Below are 17485 nucleotides of genomic sequence, written 5' to 3' on the forward strand. Positions count from 1 at the left end.
GTATTTGCAGTGTTGGCCCTTCTTTTTCAGGACCTCTGCAATTCGACTGGGCATGCTCTCAATCAACTTCTGGGCCAAATCCTGACCGAAAGCAACCCATTCTTTCAGAATCACTTCTTGGAGTTTGTCAGAATTAGTGGGTTTTTGTTTGTCCACCCGCCTCTTGAGGATTGACCACAAGTTCTCAATGGGATTAAGATCTGGGGAGTTTTCAGGCCTTGGACCCAAAATTTCAACATTCTGGTCCCCGAGCCACTTAGTTATCACTTTTGCCTTATGGCACGGTGCTCCATCGTGCTGGAAAATGCATTGTTCTTCACCAAACTGTTGTTGGATTGTTGGAAGAAGTTGCTGTTGGAGGGTGTTTTGGTACCATTCTTTATTCATGGCTGTGTTTTTGGGCAGAATTGTGAGTGAGCCCACTCCCTTGGATGAGAAGCAACCCCACACATGAATGGTGTCAGGATGCTTTACTGTTGGCATGATACAGGACTGATGATAGCGCTCACCTTTTCTTCTCCGGACAAGCCTTTTTCCAGATGCCTCAAACAATCGGAAAGGGGCTTCATCGGAGAATATGACTTTGCCCCAGTCCTCAGCAGTCCATTCACTATACTTTCTGCAGAAGATCAATCTGTCCCTGATGTTGAGATGGAGAGAAGTGGCTTCTTTGCTGCCCTTCTTGACACCAGGCCATCTTCCAAAAGTCTTGGCCTCACTGTGCGTGAAGATGCGCTCACACCTGCCTGCTGCCATTCCTGAGCAAGCTCTGCACTGGTGGCACTCCGATCCCGCAGCTGAATCCTCTTTAGGATACCATCCTGGCGCTTGCTGGACTTTCTTGGACGCCCTGAAGCCTTCTTTACAAGAATTGAACATCTTTCCTTCAAGTTCTTGATGATCCTATAAATTGTTGATTTAGGTGCAATCTTAGTAGCCACAATATCCTTGCCTGTGAAGCCATTTTTATGCAACGCAATGATGGCTGCACGCGTTTCTTTGCAGGTCACCATGGTTAACAATTGAAGAACAATGATTTCAAGCATCACCCTCCTTTTAACATGTCAAGTCTGCCATTCTAACCCAATCAGCCTGACATAATGATCTCCAGCCTTGTGCTCGTCAACATTGTCACCTGAGTTAACAAGACGATTCCTGAAATGATCTCAGCAGGTCCTTTAATGACAGCACTGAAATGCAGTGGAAAGGTTTTTTTGGGATTAAGTTAATTTTCATGGCAAAGAAGGACTATGCAATTCATCTGATCACTCTTCATAACATTCTGGAGTATATGCAAATTGCTATTATAAAAACTTAAGCAGCAACTTTTCCAATTTCCAATATTTATGTAATTCTCAAAACTTTTGGCCACGACTGTACACAAACTAGCTGGGGACTATTTTCAGGTGCTGCATAATATCACTACACCTGCTGCATCCATGGTACCCATCAAAACTCTTTGGTCATTTTTGAGCGAGATGCTAACAGTCTAATCAGATCCAATTGTCTATGCTAAGCTAAGCGAGCTACCGCCAGACCTGGAGATAGGCTGAATGGATTCGAAAACGGTAAAACTCAACTGTTTAACTCTAGGGGAGTTGGAAAATGAGTAGTGAAAATACACTATATCTGGTTCCAACCAAGCCAACCCTTTAACCACAAATGCTGTTATGGTGTCCGAGTCGACCCTCAGCCACATCCACTGATCAAAGCGTCCTGCAGCAGGATGGCTGGAATTCCATTCTGAGTGATTCTTAAACAGCAGTTGAGTGATGTTGGATGACTAAAGCTTTGTGTTGGTGCAGAGTTTGACAGTTTTGCCATTCACACCTCTTGGTGTGTTGACCCTTTGGTCAAATGTTTTACAGATTAAAGTGTTATGATAATCATCAGAGCTGATCAAAATCTCATCAGTGTTCAGGGTGTTATCCTTCATCAGTAGACAAGTCATACTTTCCAGAAACACACTATTTCAGCCTTTTTGGTGTCATAAGTGACTTTTACACCATTTATTTATGTTTTTTTATAATTTTATTTGGCACTTGGCAGGTGTTAATTTTCATTCATATTACTAATAACTCAATATGAATCTAATTCCTTATCTAGGGTTAAATTTCATTAAGTTTAATCAATTTACTTGCATTTCGTCTAGTTTCCTGGGAGTACTGTGGTGGTCTGATGCCCAAGCCTGCACCGATTCACACGGACTCCAGCGAACTGACCGTTCGCTTTCGTAGCAGCCAGCATATATCTGGAAGAGGATTCCTGCTTTCATACTCCACAGAAAACCACAAAGGTATCCTTATTTTAAAAAAAGTGTGTATAATCTAATGACAACATTGTACATATGTCTTCCTGTCTCTTGGCTGACCCTCATATTAACCGACGTATGATAGCCCCATGTCGTGGCTTGCCCCCTTCCCTCATCTGGATGCTTAAAGATCCTAGGATGGTTTTTTTATGACTTTGTTGAACAAAGCAAAGCAATGTTAAAAGAATATTTGATCTTAAAAAGAGAATTATATCATAATATACTTCAAAATTTGTGTGGAAAATGCTCTCTCACTCTATGCTTCAGTCCTATACATGGAAGTGCAGGAAGTGGGTCTGTCATCCTGTTGTGATGCTCATGTCCTGTTGTTCTTGATGTTGTTTTTGAGTTGGGGGCCTGTTTCCTTTCTGGAGACACTTCACATCTGCTCCATTTTTACCCTCATTGTGTGGCCTCCTCTGCTTTCCTCCTCAGAGCTGCTGACATGCTTGGACAGAGGCAGTCATTTCCCGGTGTCTAAGTACAGGTGAGAATATGTCTGTAGGATAGAGAAGCCAGGAAAATGTTACACCTACACAAGCTGGCTGATAAAGCTTCATATTTTTTTCAGTCTTATAAAAAAGTGTGCGGGTCAAAGACAAAAGATTTTTTTGATCTAGAAAAAGTATGAAGTTTGTTGATTCGTTTTAACCAGGGCTTGAAAACGAAAAAAAAAAATTCAATCGGTTCACTCTGAGCAGAATCGATATATTAATGTTTCTGTTCTGCGTTCCTCTGATGTTATTACCATTCCGAAACCGGTTCAGGTGGAAGAAAAACTGGTTAATAACGTTATTTTTTAAAAAAAAAAATTATTATTTGCCTATAATTTGCCTAATAATAATACAATAATAATAAAGTATAGTGTTTTCTTTACTCAAAAAGAAATAAATAGAGATCTAACGCTTAGTCACAGCCAATACAGCATCATCTTTTCTAGATTTTGGCCAAATGTAAGATAAAAAAAATCTATCAACACTTTAAAGACATCAAACTATTTTTAGATATTTAAAAATGTTTGCTGCATTGTAAAAAAAAAAAAAAAAACTTGCATAAGATTGCGTTTTGAGAGTGAAAAAAAAAAAAACCTTAAGTCAAGGCTCACATCGCATTTTATTAGCCCTATTTCTTCCGAAATAATGAAGGCTAAAATGCCTGTAACTGGTCTAATCTAAAATGTTTAAAACACTATAAAAACAGTTATTAGTTTATCTCCAAAGCAAATCCTCTAAAGTTATAGGCTATAAAAACGTCAATCCAAAAACAAATTAAAGATGAAGCTGATGCCTACCTCTCTCATTCGGCAGAAATCCAAATGTTTCCATGTTCCCAACATATCTGGATGCTAAAATGTTATTTATTATATAGCGTTTGTACTTTCAGTTATTATTATTTAAAATAATCTTGTCGGTTAACGGTTGTTGGTTAGGAAAAATAACGAAATTAACATCCCTAGTCAGTAATGTCTCAGTGAAAAGAATATAGAATAATAGTTACTGTATAATAAGTAACGCTGTATTTGCGTCCGAAAGTCGGACTCCAAATTTCATTCTAAGAATTACTTTGAGGTTAATACAGCAAATGAAAATTGTTCAGCTTACGGTAAATTTGAGAAGCTCCGCTAGTCTATTAAGACATTGCAATTGCATAAATTAATATTAGTTTCAAAGATAATTACAATTACATCAATTACAAATTATGCAGTTTCTTTTTGCGTCATCACAACATTTCGGCCGTGTTGTTTCGGTGATAAAAGTCTATCGGCCGAAAACCGAAAATGCACTTTTGGGCCATTTTCGGCCGAACATCTTCAGTGGCCGAATAATCGGTGCATCCCTTATATATACTTATACTTTTTTATCAAAAAAATTATACTTTTTTTTATTAAACTTATACTTTTACCCCCGGTTTCAGAGACAAGGCTTAAGCCTAGTCCTAGACTAAAATGTAAATCAGCTGTTTCAGCTGAAAGAAACTGACACTGATTGATCTTTAAAACATCTCGGTGCCTTTGTTTTGTCTTAAGATGGACACCAGTAATGCTATTTTCTATGGTATGTTTATAAAAATTACTTAAACATCCTAATTGAACTATGGCTTAATCCTGGTTTAGGCTAAACCCTGTCTATGAAACTGGGCCTTAAAGTATAAGTTTATATATATATTTATACATATATAAACATACTTTTTTTAGAGAGAAAAAAAAGATCATTTCATTCAGAAATACACATTATATATATATATATATATATATATATATATATATATATATATATATATATTACGCGTAGTGTATATTAACCATGCAGCAAACCTTTTTAAATATTTTTATAATTTACTGAAAATAAATAAATGACTTTTTAAACTGTTTAACTGATTGTTAATCGGTCTAAATTAGCTGATACAGTTTGCTGCATTCATGCACTCAGAAACCGGTGACTGTGAACGAATCAGCAGAGCTTGTACAAACTTTTGTCATCGTTAAATCTTTAACGATGTTTCAAAATGTCAAAATTGGGTTGCGCATCTATCTGTGCATGATGATGTCCAATGCCATCGGCGAGCAGAGCTTCTTAGAGTTGGGAATAATCATAAGAGAGCCGCGGTCCTCAGTTGGGCAGGAAAGGTTAAGCATGCTGGCGCTTGAGTTTCGAATGCACATGCACCAACGCCAAGAAAAAATAGGCCATTTTTGCGCTCCGTCATCAGGCCTAATTTGGTCTTAATCCAACCCTGAAGGCGGTGCATTGCCATTGAGATTTACCTATGAGGAGTTCACAGCTGAGCGGACATTTCACTCGTTGGCTTCAGCACATTTGCGTATGCCATACTGCTGGAATTCATGAATTGGTTGACAGCAAATTTTAAATATTAAATGGAATGATAAAATAACGTTATTAACCGGTTAATGGCCATTTCAATTTTTCGATTCTGTTCGGAACTATAAAATTTGATTTCGTTTCTGTTTCTGGTTCTGGTTCTGTTCCTGTCAAAATTTCATTTTTTTCCGGTTTTCGTTTTCGTTCCTTGAACCGGTTCAGAGCCCTGGTTTTAACATTAATATATCTGCTCACTGAATGACGATGGAACATTATTTCACCCATATTTTGCTAATTAATTTTCACAAAAGTTAATTTAAACATTAAAGTACACAATTTATTAGCATTTAATGTTTTCCATGTATATAAAAATAGTTTTTTTTATTTTTTTATTTGATGCAAACACCAAAATGGGATGTCTCATCTTTGACCCAATTATTATTATTACAACTATTATTATTGTTTATTTTATGATTATAAATTAGAGTTTAAATTTAGAATATTTTTTATAATTGGAATGAGGTATGTGAAAGCACTCTTAATGTAAATAAAAGTAAAATCGAATTTAAATCATCACAAAAGCACAAATATACATGAATATATACATAGATTTATTGAGAATATTCAATATGTAATGCTCAGACCACTCTACAGCTATTCAATTTAAATATATCTAATCTACAAGACATTAAATAAAAAAAAATAACTCTAGGTAATAGTCACAGTTTTTCATTCATGCTTATAATTTTAGAATCTCACTCAGCATTATCTCTCCCGAGCCGTCGGCTATAATTAACTGACATGCTGTAAGCAGATCTTTCTCTTTGTTCTCAGCCCGTGTAGGAAGTACTGTCCAGCCGGATGTGCAGCGGTGACAGGAGACGTGTCTGGGGACATTTCCCTGGGCTACAGACATGTGAGTAGCGTCTCATTGTTTTCCTCAGGTGTGGCTAGCATGTCACAGCTCATTCCGCATCTGCGGGAGATTGTTAGGCAAGTTTATTTACATGGACGACATGCAGCCAAGCAGATGCTCAGTGGGGCTCTTCCTGAAGAGGTTTCAGATGCAGCGGCTCGGACAGGAAAAGCAGCTTCTCTAAGCAGATTTTCCCACAGGTGCTCAGGCCTCTAGGGCCTTCACGGGGAATGTTAAGCAGGCCAGCAGTCGGGGGTGGAATGCACTAATGGCTCGTCCCATTGTCTGACACCCATTTGTTGTGACAGGGCTTGTGTGTGTGTGTGTGTGGACACACTGAGGATACGCGGTGACAAATCATTTGTGCTGCCCACATTGTTCTCCCTGGTCACTTTATAGTGGGCAGTGAACTCAGAATGAAAGGCGTTTATGTAATTGTGCAAACCTGTCCAGCGAATCGGAGTAGGAGATTTGGGTTATGCAAAGGATTAACCAAGCAGCAACGGATAGTTTGATGTGGAGAGAATCATGTGCTTGGGCTTTGAGCTGTAACTCAAGTTAAGGGCCTTTCTGAAGGCTTAGCATTGTGGTAAAATCTCTTCCTGTTTGTGAAATCTAAGCTGGCCAAGCTTTGTGTGTGTCACAGCATTAATTTTTTGAGGGTAATTGAAAGGTTCTTTTCATTTGAATCAGATGTTTGTTGCATGAGTGTAGCTGAACCTCTTAAAGCAAAAATGAAGTCTGAGACATTGAGTGAAAATAGTTCTATTTTGCAGTTTTCTAATTTAATGTAGTAGGTTTTTTTTTTCTTATACAAGTTCTTATATTATCAGCTGGATTTGAGAACGAAATTCCCAAAAGCATTTTTTGTGTCATGTAATAAAATCTGACTTTTCAGCTGCTTCTTTTTGTACTTTAAAATGTGGTTTAAAGAGTTTTGGACCCCAACAATCATATAAAAAATAAGCTAAAATGGAAATATCAAAGTAGTTAATAATTTTTACACCAGTTGCTACATATGAGAAACATACTGTTTTTTTTGTAATTAAAAGTTCAAAATAAAAAAAATAGAATTTAGGAAATGATTACAACAGAAATAAACTAAAAGATTTAAAACAGAAAGAAACTGGAAAGTGCACATTCTGATTGTGGGAAAAATCCAGTCTATCAGAGCGTGACTATCTCTCTGTATTGTATTTTACTAATGATACATTTCCATGGACTAACCTGATGGTAGGAGGAACGCTTTCTGCTTTAAGTTGCCCTAACCCCCATCACGGATCACAGATTTTCAAGAAAGACAACAGACACACGGCTCCAGGCTCAACACTCACAAAACAGGGTCTTAACCAGCAATGGAGGACAAAGGGGCGCATTTCAACCCTGCTGCTGTCTGCTTTGATATGTGAGCGTGGTGGGCTTTGGAAAGAGCCAGAGCAATTGATTACTTCACATTGGCTTTTGTGTAGGTTGGGTGGAGCAGTGGACTCTGGGATTACAGACAGATAATGCCAGCACAGTAAGGGTCTGCCCTCCAAAACCATTCAGCAGTCACTCCAACACACACACACACAGACACACATTGATTCATTATTTTGCCACCTTAACCATAGGTTCATCAATACTTTGAAAAACTGAATGAATCGACTGAATGAATAAACTGAATGAAATCTGTTAAATCTGTTAGTAAAAAATCATTTTATTCAGCAAAGACAAATGAAATTGATCAAAAAGAACATTAAAGATATAAACAAAAAATACATATATCAGGAGAAAACAGTCTTATCAAAACTAGAAGTGCAAAGTGGCAATTACCAACATTTCTCCTTAAAAATCCTATTCTTTAAACACAGCTATGGCAGTTATATGAGTAATTATGATAAATAATTTACATTTAGCCGAGGCTAAGGGATGTTGCATTACATTACTGCCATGTTGGAAATATATATATAATTATTATTATTATTATTTTTTGTTTGTTTGGTTTTGTTTTTTAACATAGGGTAGTAAGAAACCAGCACACTCTAGCAACCACATAGAGCACCCAGAGCACTGTGGCATCGCAGTAGTGTTTTGCATGGGGTAGCACAACAAAGGTAAACACTGCAGTTGTTAGATAGGGCTGTATTTATGGCCCTGACTGGAGAGGACATGTTCAGGTTAATGAAGCATCTCAGTCTGAATGCAGTGCAGCTGTTTCTGCTGATAACACACAATACGTCTTCTGTTACCTCATCACAGTAATGATTTTGCTAGTAGCTAATGGGCTCAATGTAAAACACCGGACCACCCCAGAGACCGTACACACTTTTATTTAGTTTTTCTGCCATAGTCAGTTGTTTTGCTCTTTTAGCTTTTTAAGTGGGCTTGCTTCTGGAAGTCTTTTTCTAATTAATTTTATCTTCAGCTTTAAGATTCAAAGTAAAAAGTTCTTTTAAGTTTTTTAAATGTTATAAAAAATGACTGTGTGGTAAATGTTAATGAGGAGGCAATCAACTATGCACATGGTATTTTAAAGATTTCAACATGTTTTGTGGTAATAACTTGAAAATTTGTTGTACTGATCATTCATTTAAATAACAATCGATTTTCATCATTTCTGAAAAAAAGGAAGCAAGTTTTTGTTATATTACAGATGAGCAAGTGAGAAGTGGAATAATCTAGATAAGAAACATCTGCATTTAGATAACATGCATGTGCTGTCAGGGTCAAAGCTCAGTGTTGCTCAACACATTCAAATTGTCATAATGTGACTTAAATCAGAAGATCACAGTGTTCAAATCCCATTATGACTGTTACCTTTAGAAAGGTAATTCATGCGAAGGCATTTTCTGTGACAAGGTACTAGCATTCGCTGTGGTAGATGAGGAATGTTTTCCACTGGCTGCTACAATTACTGTAATTGTTCCCTCAGAATGAAATTATAAAGCCCTTCCCAGTCTGAAATTTTTTAATTAATCTATGTTGAGACTAAAAACATGCATGTTTTATGTTGAAATGGAGGTCTGTCTTAGTAGTTATGAAATACCAGAGCAAACTGAATTGAATGCCTGTTGTAGCAGTGTTCATATGGATGTTTTATGTAGCGGAGACTGTGCTCACAACATGAAATTATGCCTATATATATATATATATATATATATATATACCAATGATTAACCACAAGCCGGTCAAAAAAATTACTCAAATCTCACGCGATACAGTTGGAGTAGGAGTTTATATGAATGTGAATCATATAAATCTCTGAGGGAAACTGACTATTTTCAGAAAAAGGTATTTTATTTTCCTCATGCCTCTGAACAATGCATATTAAAGTAGTGTTCATAAGTGCAACCCTACTTGGTTTACAGCGGTAACCCAGGAAACACTGTATCATTGCTGTTCATAAGCGCCACCTGCTGTCAATGAGTCATTCTGCGTCTCATTCTGCTCCGGTCTTCTGATCAGCGTAGCCGTTTAATTCTCTGCTGTTGCTTAAAAGTACTTATAATTGTGACTGAGTGCTTTCTATTTTCTATTTCAGACATCAGTTTTGTGTAAATCAGCGGTGCATGCTGGGGTCATCATGGACCAGTTTGGAGGACCAATCACAGTGGAGAAGCGCCGAGGGCTCAGTCACTACCCTGCGGTCAGAGCCAATGGCATCCAGTCAAAAGAGTGAGTTACTGCAGTGGTTTCTGTGGTCTTTCTCTGTGCCAGAAGCTTGAAGCCTCAGATTTTATCTGTGATACAGAATGCTTTTATGTTCTTAGGTGAGTCAGACATCAGCGTGTGGGCTTTCCCGGTACATAAAAAGGAATGAAATGTTGATGTTTACACATTTACAATTGGAGTCTATGGGGCAAATATGCAACTGTTGCCTCATCGACTTGCATCTTGAGTAGATTTCTGTCAACATATGTGTTTACTGTAAATTTGCCAGGAAAACCGTTTTTTCCAGATTACAGTTTGAGAAATGTAAATAGTCTGCCTTACAAGTTCCCCTGACAAGTCACAACATGTATTATTCCGGCACTTCATCTACTGGCTATGTCTGAATGTGACCTTGTTAGGTTCTCCAGCAGTGCAGCGGTTATTATGAAGAGGTGATTCCTGCCTTCTTTTGCGTGATGGATGGTTCAGGTACTACTTAATGTCACGGACACTCTGTCTGGACTGTTGCGGTTTCACAGATTTCTCATCAGGGAATTGGGGGGCAGGTTGAGAAAGAAATCAAGATCGCCTCTTCTTATAGTCTCTGAGGAGTGTTTGAATTGTCCATTGAGGAGTGATTTATTAGGAGGGCAACAGGCAGGTCTCTAGAGCCAGAGGTACTCTGATCTATTTAAAACCTGGTGAAGCCTAACAGAACACATGCAGATTAAGATCATTTTCTGTCTCTTTTTCACCATTTATTGATAGGAACAGTAGGAGAAAACGTGAAAAGAGGAGAAGAAGGAAGGGGAATCAGGAAATGTTGCAAGTCGGACTCAAACTAGCCAAATGACCAGCATGGCTAAATGTGTCATGTGCATGCACTAGGCCACAGCACAGATTTTAGTGCTGTTGCTAGGGTGCTAGGGAGTTACTATGCGGTTACTGGGATGTAGGCCGCTGATTGGTTTTTAATGTGTTGTAATGTTTTTTTTTTCACCAGCATGTTTCCTGTGCTGAGCCTGGTTCTCGGGCCGGGTCTCAGTTGGGCGAACTGGAAACTGTGATGGGGCAGTGTGTTCTGGGTTTTTATAAGGGCAATGCTATGCAGTAATGGGGTGTTCTGAATGGATTTTATTGTGTGGTTATATTGTTTCTGTTTGCTAGAGCATTGCTATATAGTTCCTGGGGTGTCCTGTTTGTTTTTTAGTGCATTTCTATGTGATTGCTGGGGTGTCCTGGAGATATATATAATATATAAAAAAAGTTTTTTTATTTTTTATACTAAATTATTAATTATCACTTTTATATTTCATTATATTCTTTTGATAAACCAAACTATGAGAAGTAATATTAATGTTGCTTGTCTTAGAAAGCACTTAAAAATATTAATGCATATGAATCTGGTGAAGTTGCAGTGGTGTATTAGCCATTTATTTTACAAACCAATTGATTAGTCAAACTAAATTCATCATGACCACTCTAAGGAGATTATGTTGATGATATAACAGTTTTCAGGGTTTACTTTTACCGCTTTAACTGCATAACGACAGTCAATATCAGTTCCTGTAATTACATTGCTTGGGTTTTGATCTCAGGCTTGTTTTATTGCATGCACTTAAATGGTTATTTCAGTCTAGCGACTCTGATCAGCACTTGATTCATTTTGTCCGTTGATTTTATTTGATTATATTTCTGTCACCAGCAGTTTATTGCTTGTATTCCCAGGCTTCAGACATTTTTTTTTGTTCTTGGCACACCACTCGCTATATCCTATTTCGGTTCGTTCACGCCATCGTAAACCACTTTGTACCCTGAACTCTGAAATGGTTTGCTCAGCTGCCATAAAAGTGCTGAAAAAGTAATCACATCCAGGAAGCCTGTGATAATGACAGGTTTTTAAGTAATGGCTGACAGAGATGCTATTTCCCAGCCTGTTCCTCTCTAATTACCAGCACACTGCTCTTTCCACCGCCCCAGCTGTACCCCAGTTCTCCTGTCAGAGGGGGAGATGCTGGATGCAGTGAGGGAGGTCCTCTGAATTTGGCAACACAACTGGGTTGACAATGGGAATCTCCCTCTTGGCACCCCTGAAGGCGTTACTCTCCCAAGACAGTGGCCTTAATTAATCACTGTAATAATGATCTTTTGTGTCTAAAACGCTCAATGCTCACTGATATCGTTGTTTTTTCATGTCTTTCAGTGGCTCGTTGTCTGAAACCCTCTTCACATTTGTGACAAAGGGTAAGTACTTTTGTTTTATGGTTAAATGGTGATGTAAATCGAGTACACATATTGGGGATTAGTAGGATTAATCCTATTATTTCTTGAACCATGTTGACATGATTAGTTTTTGTCACCTGCTGTTATTCCTGCTGCCACTGTGTGTTACGGTTTTGTTTGACTGGTATATTTGCATCTCTGCAAAAAAGGAAGTAGCTTAATCACTTTGTGCCGCCCCAACAGTTCGTATAAAGGAAGCCCTGTTTGCTCTTTATCAAGGTGAATGGAAGGCGTGTGAATTAGTTTTTCTTCGGCTGTTTGATTCTGGCACAGACCGGTATTATTTACCTGTGCTGATGAATGCTGATGAATCAAACTCTCACGGCGGTTGCCAAACATGTACATGTGCCAACACTTGCTCCAAAAGGTTTACTTTCCACGGTTGTGCAGGATGCTAAATGGACAATGACTCACAAATACCTGAATTTGACTCAAAGTAGTAAACAATAAAGTTTGAGAAAATAAAAATACAATAGGATGAAATCATTTCAAGGTTTTTGTGTTTAATGTATGATTATTATTGAGTTATATAAATGCAAATAATGTGTGTGTGTGTGTGTGTGTATATATATATATGTATATATGTATATGTATGTATGTCAACCCCCTAACTAGATTCTAACATTCAAAAAACAGTATGTGACACAAGGTATTAAGATGCAATTTATGAAGTTTTATGTTTTACTAAATATTCAAATATATTTACAGTGAAGTCCAGTTTTTTATTTTTTATTTTTTTTATCCTGTTTAAAAATGTAAATTAACAGTTTTCTTATTTAGAAATAAATAAATAAAACAAAGAAACATGATGTGAAATTAATAAATATTCAATACTACTTGATATTTCTAAGTAATATTGAAAGCTTTAAAAAAAAAAAAAGCTTGCTGTACTCATGAGTATGCAGAAAATCATCTTGGAATATTTTCTGACCTCATGCTGAGATTGTCCTCTTCAAGAGTTTCCTCTGCCGACATATGCTCAATGTGTGGAATGTGATGGTGTTAGCCAATTCGGGACTAAACAACAGGATGTATTGGCCCTGTTTTTCTCTCTTTAAAGAAAGTGGGGGTCTTTCCTCTCATCTTTTATTGTAATATTGTGTTCATAGCACATACGTTTCCATTTAACTGTACACACGGTTGGGTATTTTAAGAGCTCAGGGCTTCCAGTTGAGTCAGTGTATACGTAACTGTGTTTTTGCTCCACATGTGTGTTCTATTATGCCAAGCACTAGACATGAGTAGAACTAACATTACTCTCTTTTGAAGTTTTTTTTGTTGTTGTTGGTGAATTTGGAATTAATTAATTGTCTCCGTTAGGGCTGCACGATATTGGGAAAAAATGACATTGCGATATTTTATTTTTCTGCGATATATATGAAATCTAATCTAATATTTTCTTACAAACAAAAATGGGATGAGCACACTTACATTCTCATTTTAAATTATTTAAACATCGACACCATCGTGTCAATTGATTAATATGCGCGAGGGAGAGAGAGCAAGAAAGCGCTCCTGTTGTTTGAAGACAGTGAGCGTGCGGCCGGGGCTCGATCGCTCTCTCTCCCTCTGTCTCTCTCTTGTGCGCTTTCTCTCGTGCTCTCTCGATCTCTCTCGTGCTATCTCTCTCTCTCGCGCGCGCTCTCTCTCTCTCTGCCCTGTTAAACTGACAGGACTTAAAAACACATGTAAATGATAAACTTTCACTCTATGATGGTTAAACTTTGCAATTAATGCACGAATCACATTCGTCAAGGGCCGGGGAGCAGCTGGCCCATACAGTTAATGAATAACGGATCAACTACGACAGCCTACATCGCACATCCTGCGATGTGACTATCGTGGATTCGTACATCGCGATATCGATGCTTAAACGGCACATCGTGCAGCCCTAGTCAACGTAGTTGCATGTGTGGCACGAATCGCAAGATATCTGACACTTACACTACCATTCAAAAGATGTGTATATGTTTTTGAAAGAAGTCTCTCATGCTTAACAAGGCTGCATTTATTTAATAAAAAATGCAGTCATTTTGTGTAGTAATATTACAATTTAAAATGCCAGTTTTGTAATTTAATGTATTTTAAAATTTAATGTATTTCTCTGATGGCAAAGCTGAATTTTCAGCATCATTACTTTGGTCTTCAGTGTCACATGATCCTTCAGAAATTATATGCTGATTTGATGCAATGTTAAAAACAGTTGTGCTGCTAAATATTTGTGTGAATCATTTTTCTGGATTTTTGATAAAGTTCAAAAGAACAGCATTTATTTGAATTTTTTTTTTAACAATTTTCTTGTCTTTACTGTCACTTTTGGTCAATTGAATGCATCCTTGTTGAATAAAAGTTTTCTTTTTTTTGACAAAAATCTTGCAGTCCCCAAACATATAAATTGTAGTGTAAAGGTTTCATTTTAAATGTATTTCTGACCACAGAGTCTTATCTTTTACAGATTGCAGTCAACAGACTGTTCTTCAACCTGTGAGCACTGCTACAAGCTTGTCATCACACAATATCTCCACTGACGGGTCTGAAGTCGACTGGTTTTCTAACAGCACCCAACCAGGTGTCTCTGATGACCTTAACAACAACCATCCAAAATGGCTCCAGATTGACCTCGGAGAAAAGAGGAGGATGACAGGTAATACCATTAGCCTTCATAACCTGATCACATTTATATGTTTGTTTATTCTGATTGTTCGTCTCTGGGTCACCTGGCTTTGCCAGTTTCCCCTTTTTTATATCTCAGTGTGTAGAGTTGGCTTTCCCATAGTAGTTTTTCTGTACTTAAGGGAGAAATGTAATGTATTATATCAAAACAAACACGCAAACATGGCAGAAAGACCCAAAGTTGGTCCTAGAGGGTGTAATCATCCTCATAAAAGGTCTTTCTCATGACCAGTTCTGAGTGCTGAGCATTACACACTTGGAGCACATGAGCGTCCACCCCTCCCTGACCGCTAACTGGTATCTGCAAAACAGTTCCTGGTATTGCATAAAAACACAGAAAGGCCCTCTCTGTGTCCATTCATCACACATACAAACCCTCTTACAAAAGCACATTTAAATTTAGGAACACACCGGACATGCATTTATTTTGAGCATGACTGTGTGTAGACAGCACAACTGAGTTAATTTCATACAGCTCAAGGAGAAGGAGAATGCTCACCTTGTCTGCTAGAGGGTATCTGTGCTTTTGGACACAATGACCCTGAGTGAAACCGGCTCGTCTCAAAGAGGAAGCTCTGTTATTGTTGTGGTGATCACATAAAAATTTGCAAGGCTAAATAAAACTAGAGAAAAAGCATTTCTTTATCCATGGGGGTCGCCACTTTGCATTTTTCTCTGAGAAAGCTTTTGTCAACATGCATGAAAAATTCATGTTTTTTTTTTTTATTCATTGCTGTAGAGAGTAGGGGTAAATCAAAGCAACGAGCTGAAAGAAACTAGTGTTAGTGTTATATTAGAATCACCCTTAAACAAAGTAAAATCACTGTGTTGTTGAAAAGTTTGGGTCAGTAAGATTTTTATTCATTTTTTTTCACTTATTTTTTAGCAGCAGCAAATCAGCATATTAGAATGATTTCTGAAGGATCATGTGTATTTTCAATTGAAGTCAGTGATTCATCTTGCAACGCAAATGACTTGAACTTGAATAATATTCCACTATTGAGGCTCTGCCGTTATTGAGTTTCATTAGCCCCAGTTAAGATTTATGCGCGGTTGTTCGTGTGAAAGAAAGCAAGACACGTCAGTTACAATAGCATGATTGTGGTTAAATAAGATAGAAGACATCTGACACAGATGATATTTATTTTCATATTAAATATCACAACACACATTTATCATGTGCTTTCGAATATGAATATGGCTTGCACGCTTCATTTTGACAATCTAACTAAATTATTAATGAAACTACTAAAAACTAAACTGAATATTATAGCTAATTTTAAAAAATATAAATATTTAAAAATAAATAAATTTGAAACCGATATTAAAATAAAACAAATGTAAAAATGCTGAACTATAATTACCTTGCTTCTCACCAGCGTTGGTTGTCTGAGTGCTATCCCAGCAGTAATTTCCACATAGTAGGTGTGAGAACTATGGGGTTATGCATGACTCATCCAGTCAGAACCACAATTATGTATTTTATAATTTACCTTAACTGCTTGTTTAGTTATCAGTGTATTCATCTTCAGCCACAAAAAAGGGACGCCAATGTCTTTTAAATAAAAAAATAGTGCTTTGATTCTTTAGCTTTCCTGACTTTCTTTAAATAGTATCCTCAATTTGATGATGAGTAACTTCCTACCTCAACTTTCAAGTCATCACACTTCAATCTCACAGCTTCACACTTTGAATTGCTTCTTTGATCATGGTGGTGTCCTCATGCCATGATGTAGTTCATGTTGGAAAGTAATATAAGGCCTCTGGGTCTTTCTGTGTCTGCTGGGAACATGTCACTTGAGTGTTTCCCTCAGGAATGTGTTCAGGAGCTGAATGAGGCCAGACGCACTCTGAAGTCTAGTCTACATGCTGTCACATTCCTCAGCTTGCTGAGCGTTTGCATCACTGTCCTCAGGAGAATGACCTCATAAGCCTTTGAGACTAAATGTTGTGTGACTAAACATTGAAATAAACCTCCTCTTTCATAGGTATTCTGACCACAGGCTTGACTATTGCAGGCTTCGGATATTTTGTAATGAAATACAAGATCCAGTACAAAGAGAAGAGTCGCTGGCGAACATTTGTCCAGTATAATAACTCTGATGATATGGTAAGACTTTGTCTTTATATCACTACATACTCATGTTCAACACAACCCAGAAATGGCACGTAGCATCCACTATATATGGAGTATTTTGGAGTAAAATAAAATAATGTAATAATATTCATGATATTATAGTATTGTAATTGTAATAATAATAATAATAATAATATATATATATATATATATATATATATATATATATATATATATATATATAGAGAGAGAGAGAGAGAGAGAGAGAGAGAGAGAATTTTATTATTTCTTTCTTTATTGAATTGTTATAAATGTTATTTTTGGTGTACAAAGTTTTTCCCTGGCCAACAGTAGGACATAATAATATATTCTAGAGAGAGAGATTTATTTTGTTTTTACCTTGCCAAATGGCATCAAAAATTTTCTTTGAGTTTATGAAAAAAAAAAATTTCAATAATGGCACTGATCAATCACACGCAATAAGACCAGAGATGTTTAATAAGAGTAAGTAATAAAAATTCTTTAAGTGTCTGTGCATCATTCATCTGTTTTACCTCAGATCTTTGAAGGAAATACTGATAGCCTCCACCAAACACGCAACACTTTCCATCCCTCCATCGTAGCACGAAGCATTCGAGTCGTACCTCAACAGTGGCACCGGATAATCGCTATGAGAGTGCAGCTACTGGGCTGTCCTTATGTTAAACCCATCCCAGGTGCATTTCTGACACACACAGGCTTTAAACCCCCATTTTTCTCATTCAAACTGTTCA

The 17485-nt window shown here is 37.2% G+C and overlaps 1 protein-coding gene across 5 annotated transcripts in view; it reads left to right on the top strand.

Annotated features, from left to right (window-relative positions):
* Positions 1 to 17485, top strand: part of LOC132092193 (discoidin, CUB and LCCL domain-containing protein 1-like) — a 30174-nt gene that overhangs the window by 7492 nt on the left and 5197 nt on the right. For all 5 annotated transcript variants that reach the window (XM_059498325.1, XM_059498321.1, XM_059498323.1 and 2 more), the window contains exons 3-10: positions 2153 to 2296; positions 2747 to 2792; positions 5965 to 6046; positions 9570 to 9703; positions 11883 to 11923; positions 14418 to 14606; positions 16624 to 16745; positions 17272 to 17428. In XM_059498325.1, the coding sequence (XP_059354308.1) occupies positions 2153 to 2296; positions 2747 to 2792; positions 5965 to 6046; positions 9570 to 9703; positions 11883 to 11923; positions 14418 to 14606; positions 16624 to 16745; positions 17272 to 17428 (915 nt within the window). The remainder of the gene's footprint in view (positions 1 to 2152; positions 2297 to 2746; positions 2793 to 5964; positions 6047 to 9569; positions 9704 to 11882; positions 11924 to 14417; positions 14607 to 16623; positions 16746 to 17271; positions 17429 to 17485) is intronic.

Source organism: Carassius carassius, chromosome 18 (assembly GCF_963082965.1).
Source record: "Carassius carassius chromosome 18, fCarCar2.1, whole genome shotgun sequence".
In the NCBI taxonomy this organism is placed as follows: Eukaryota; Metazoa; Chordata; class Actinopteri; order Cypriniformes; family Cyprinidae; genus Carassius; species Carassius carassius.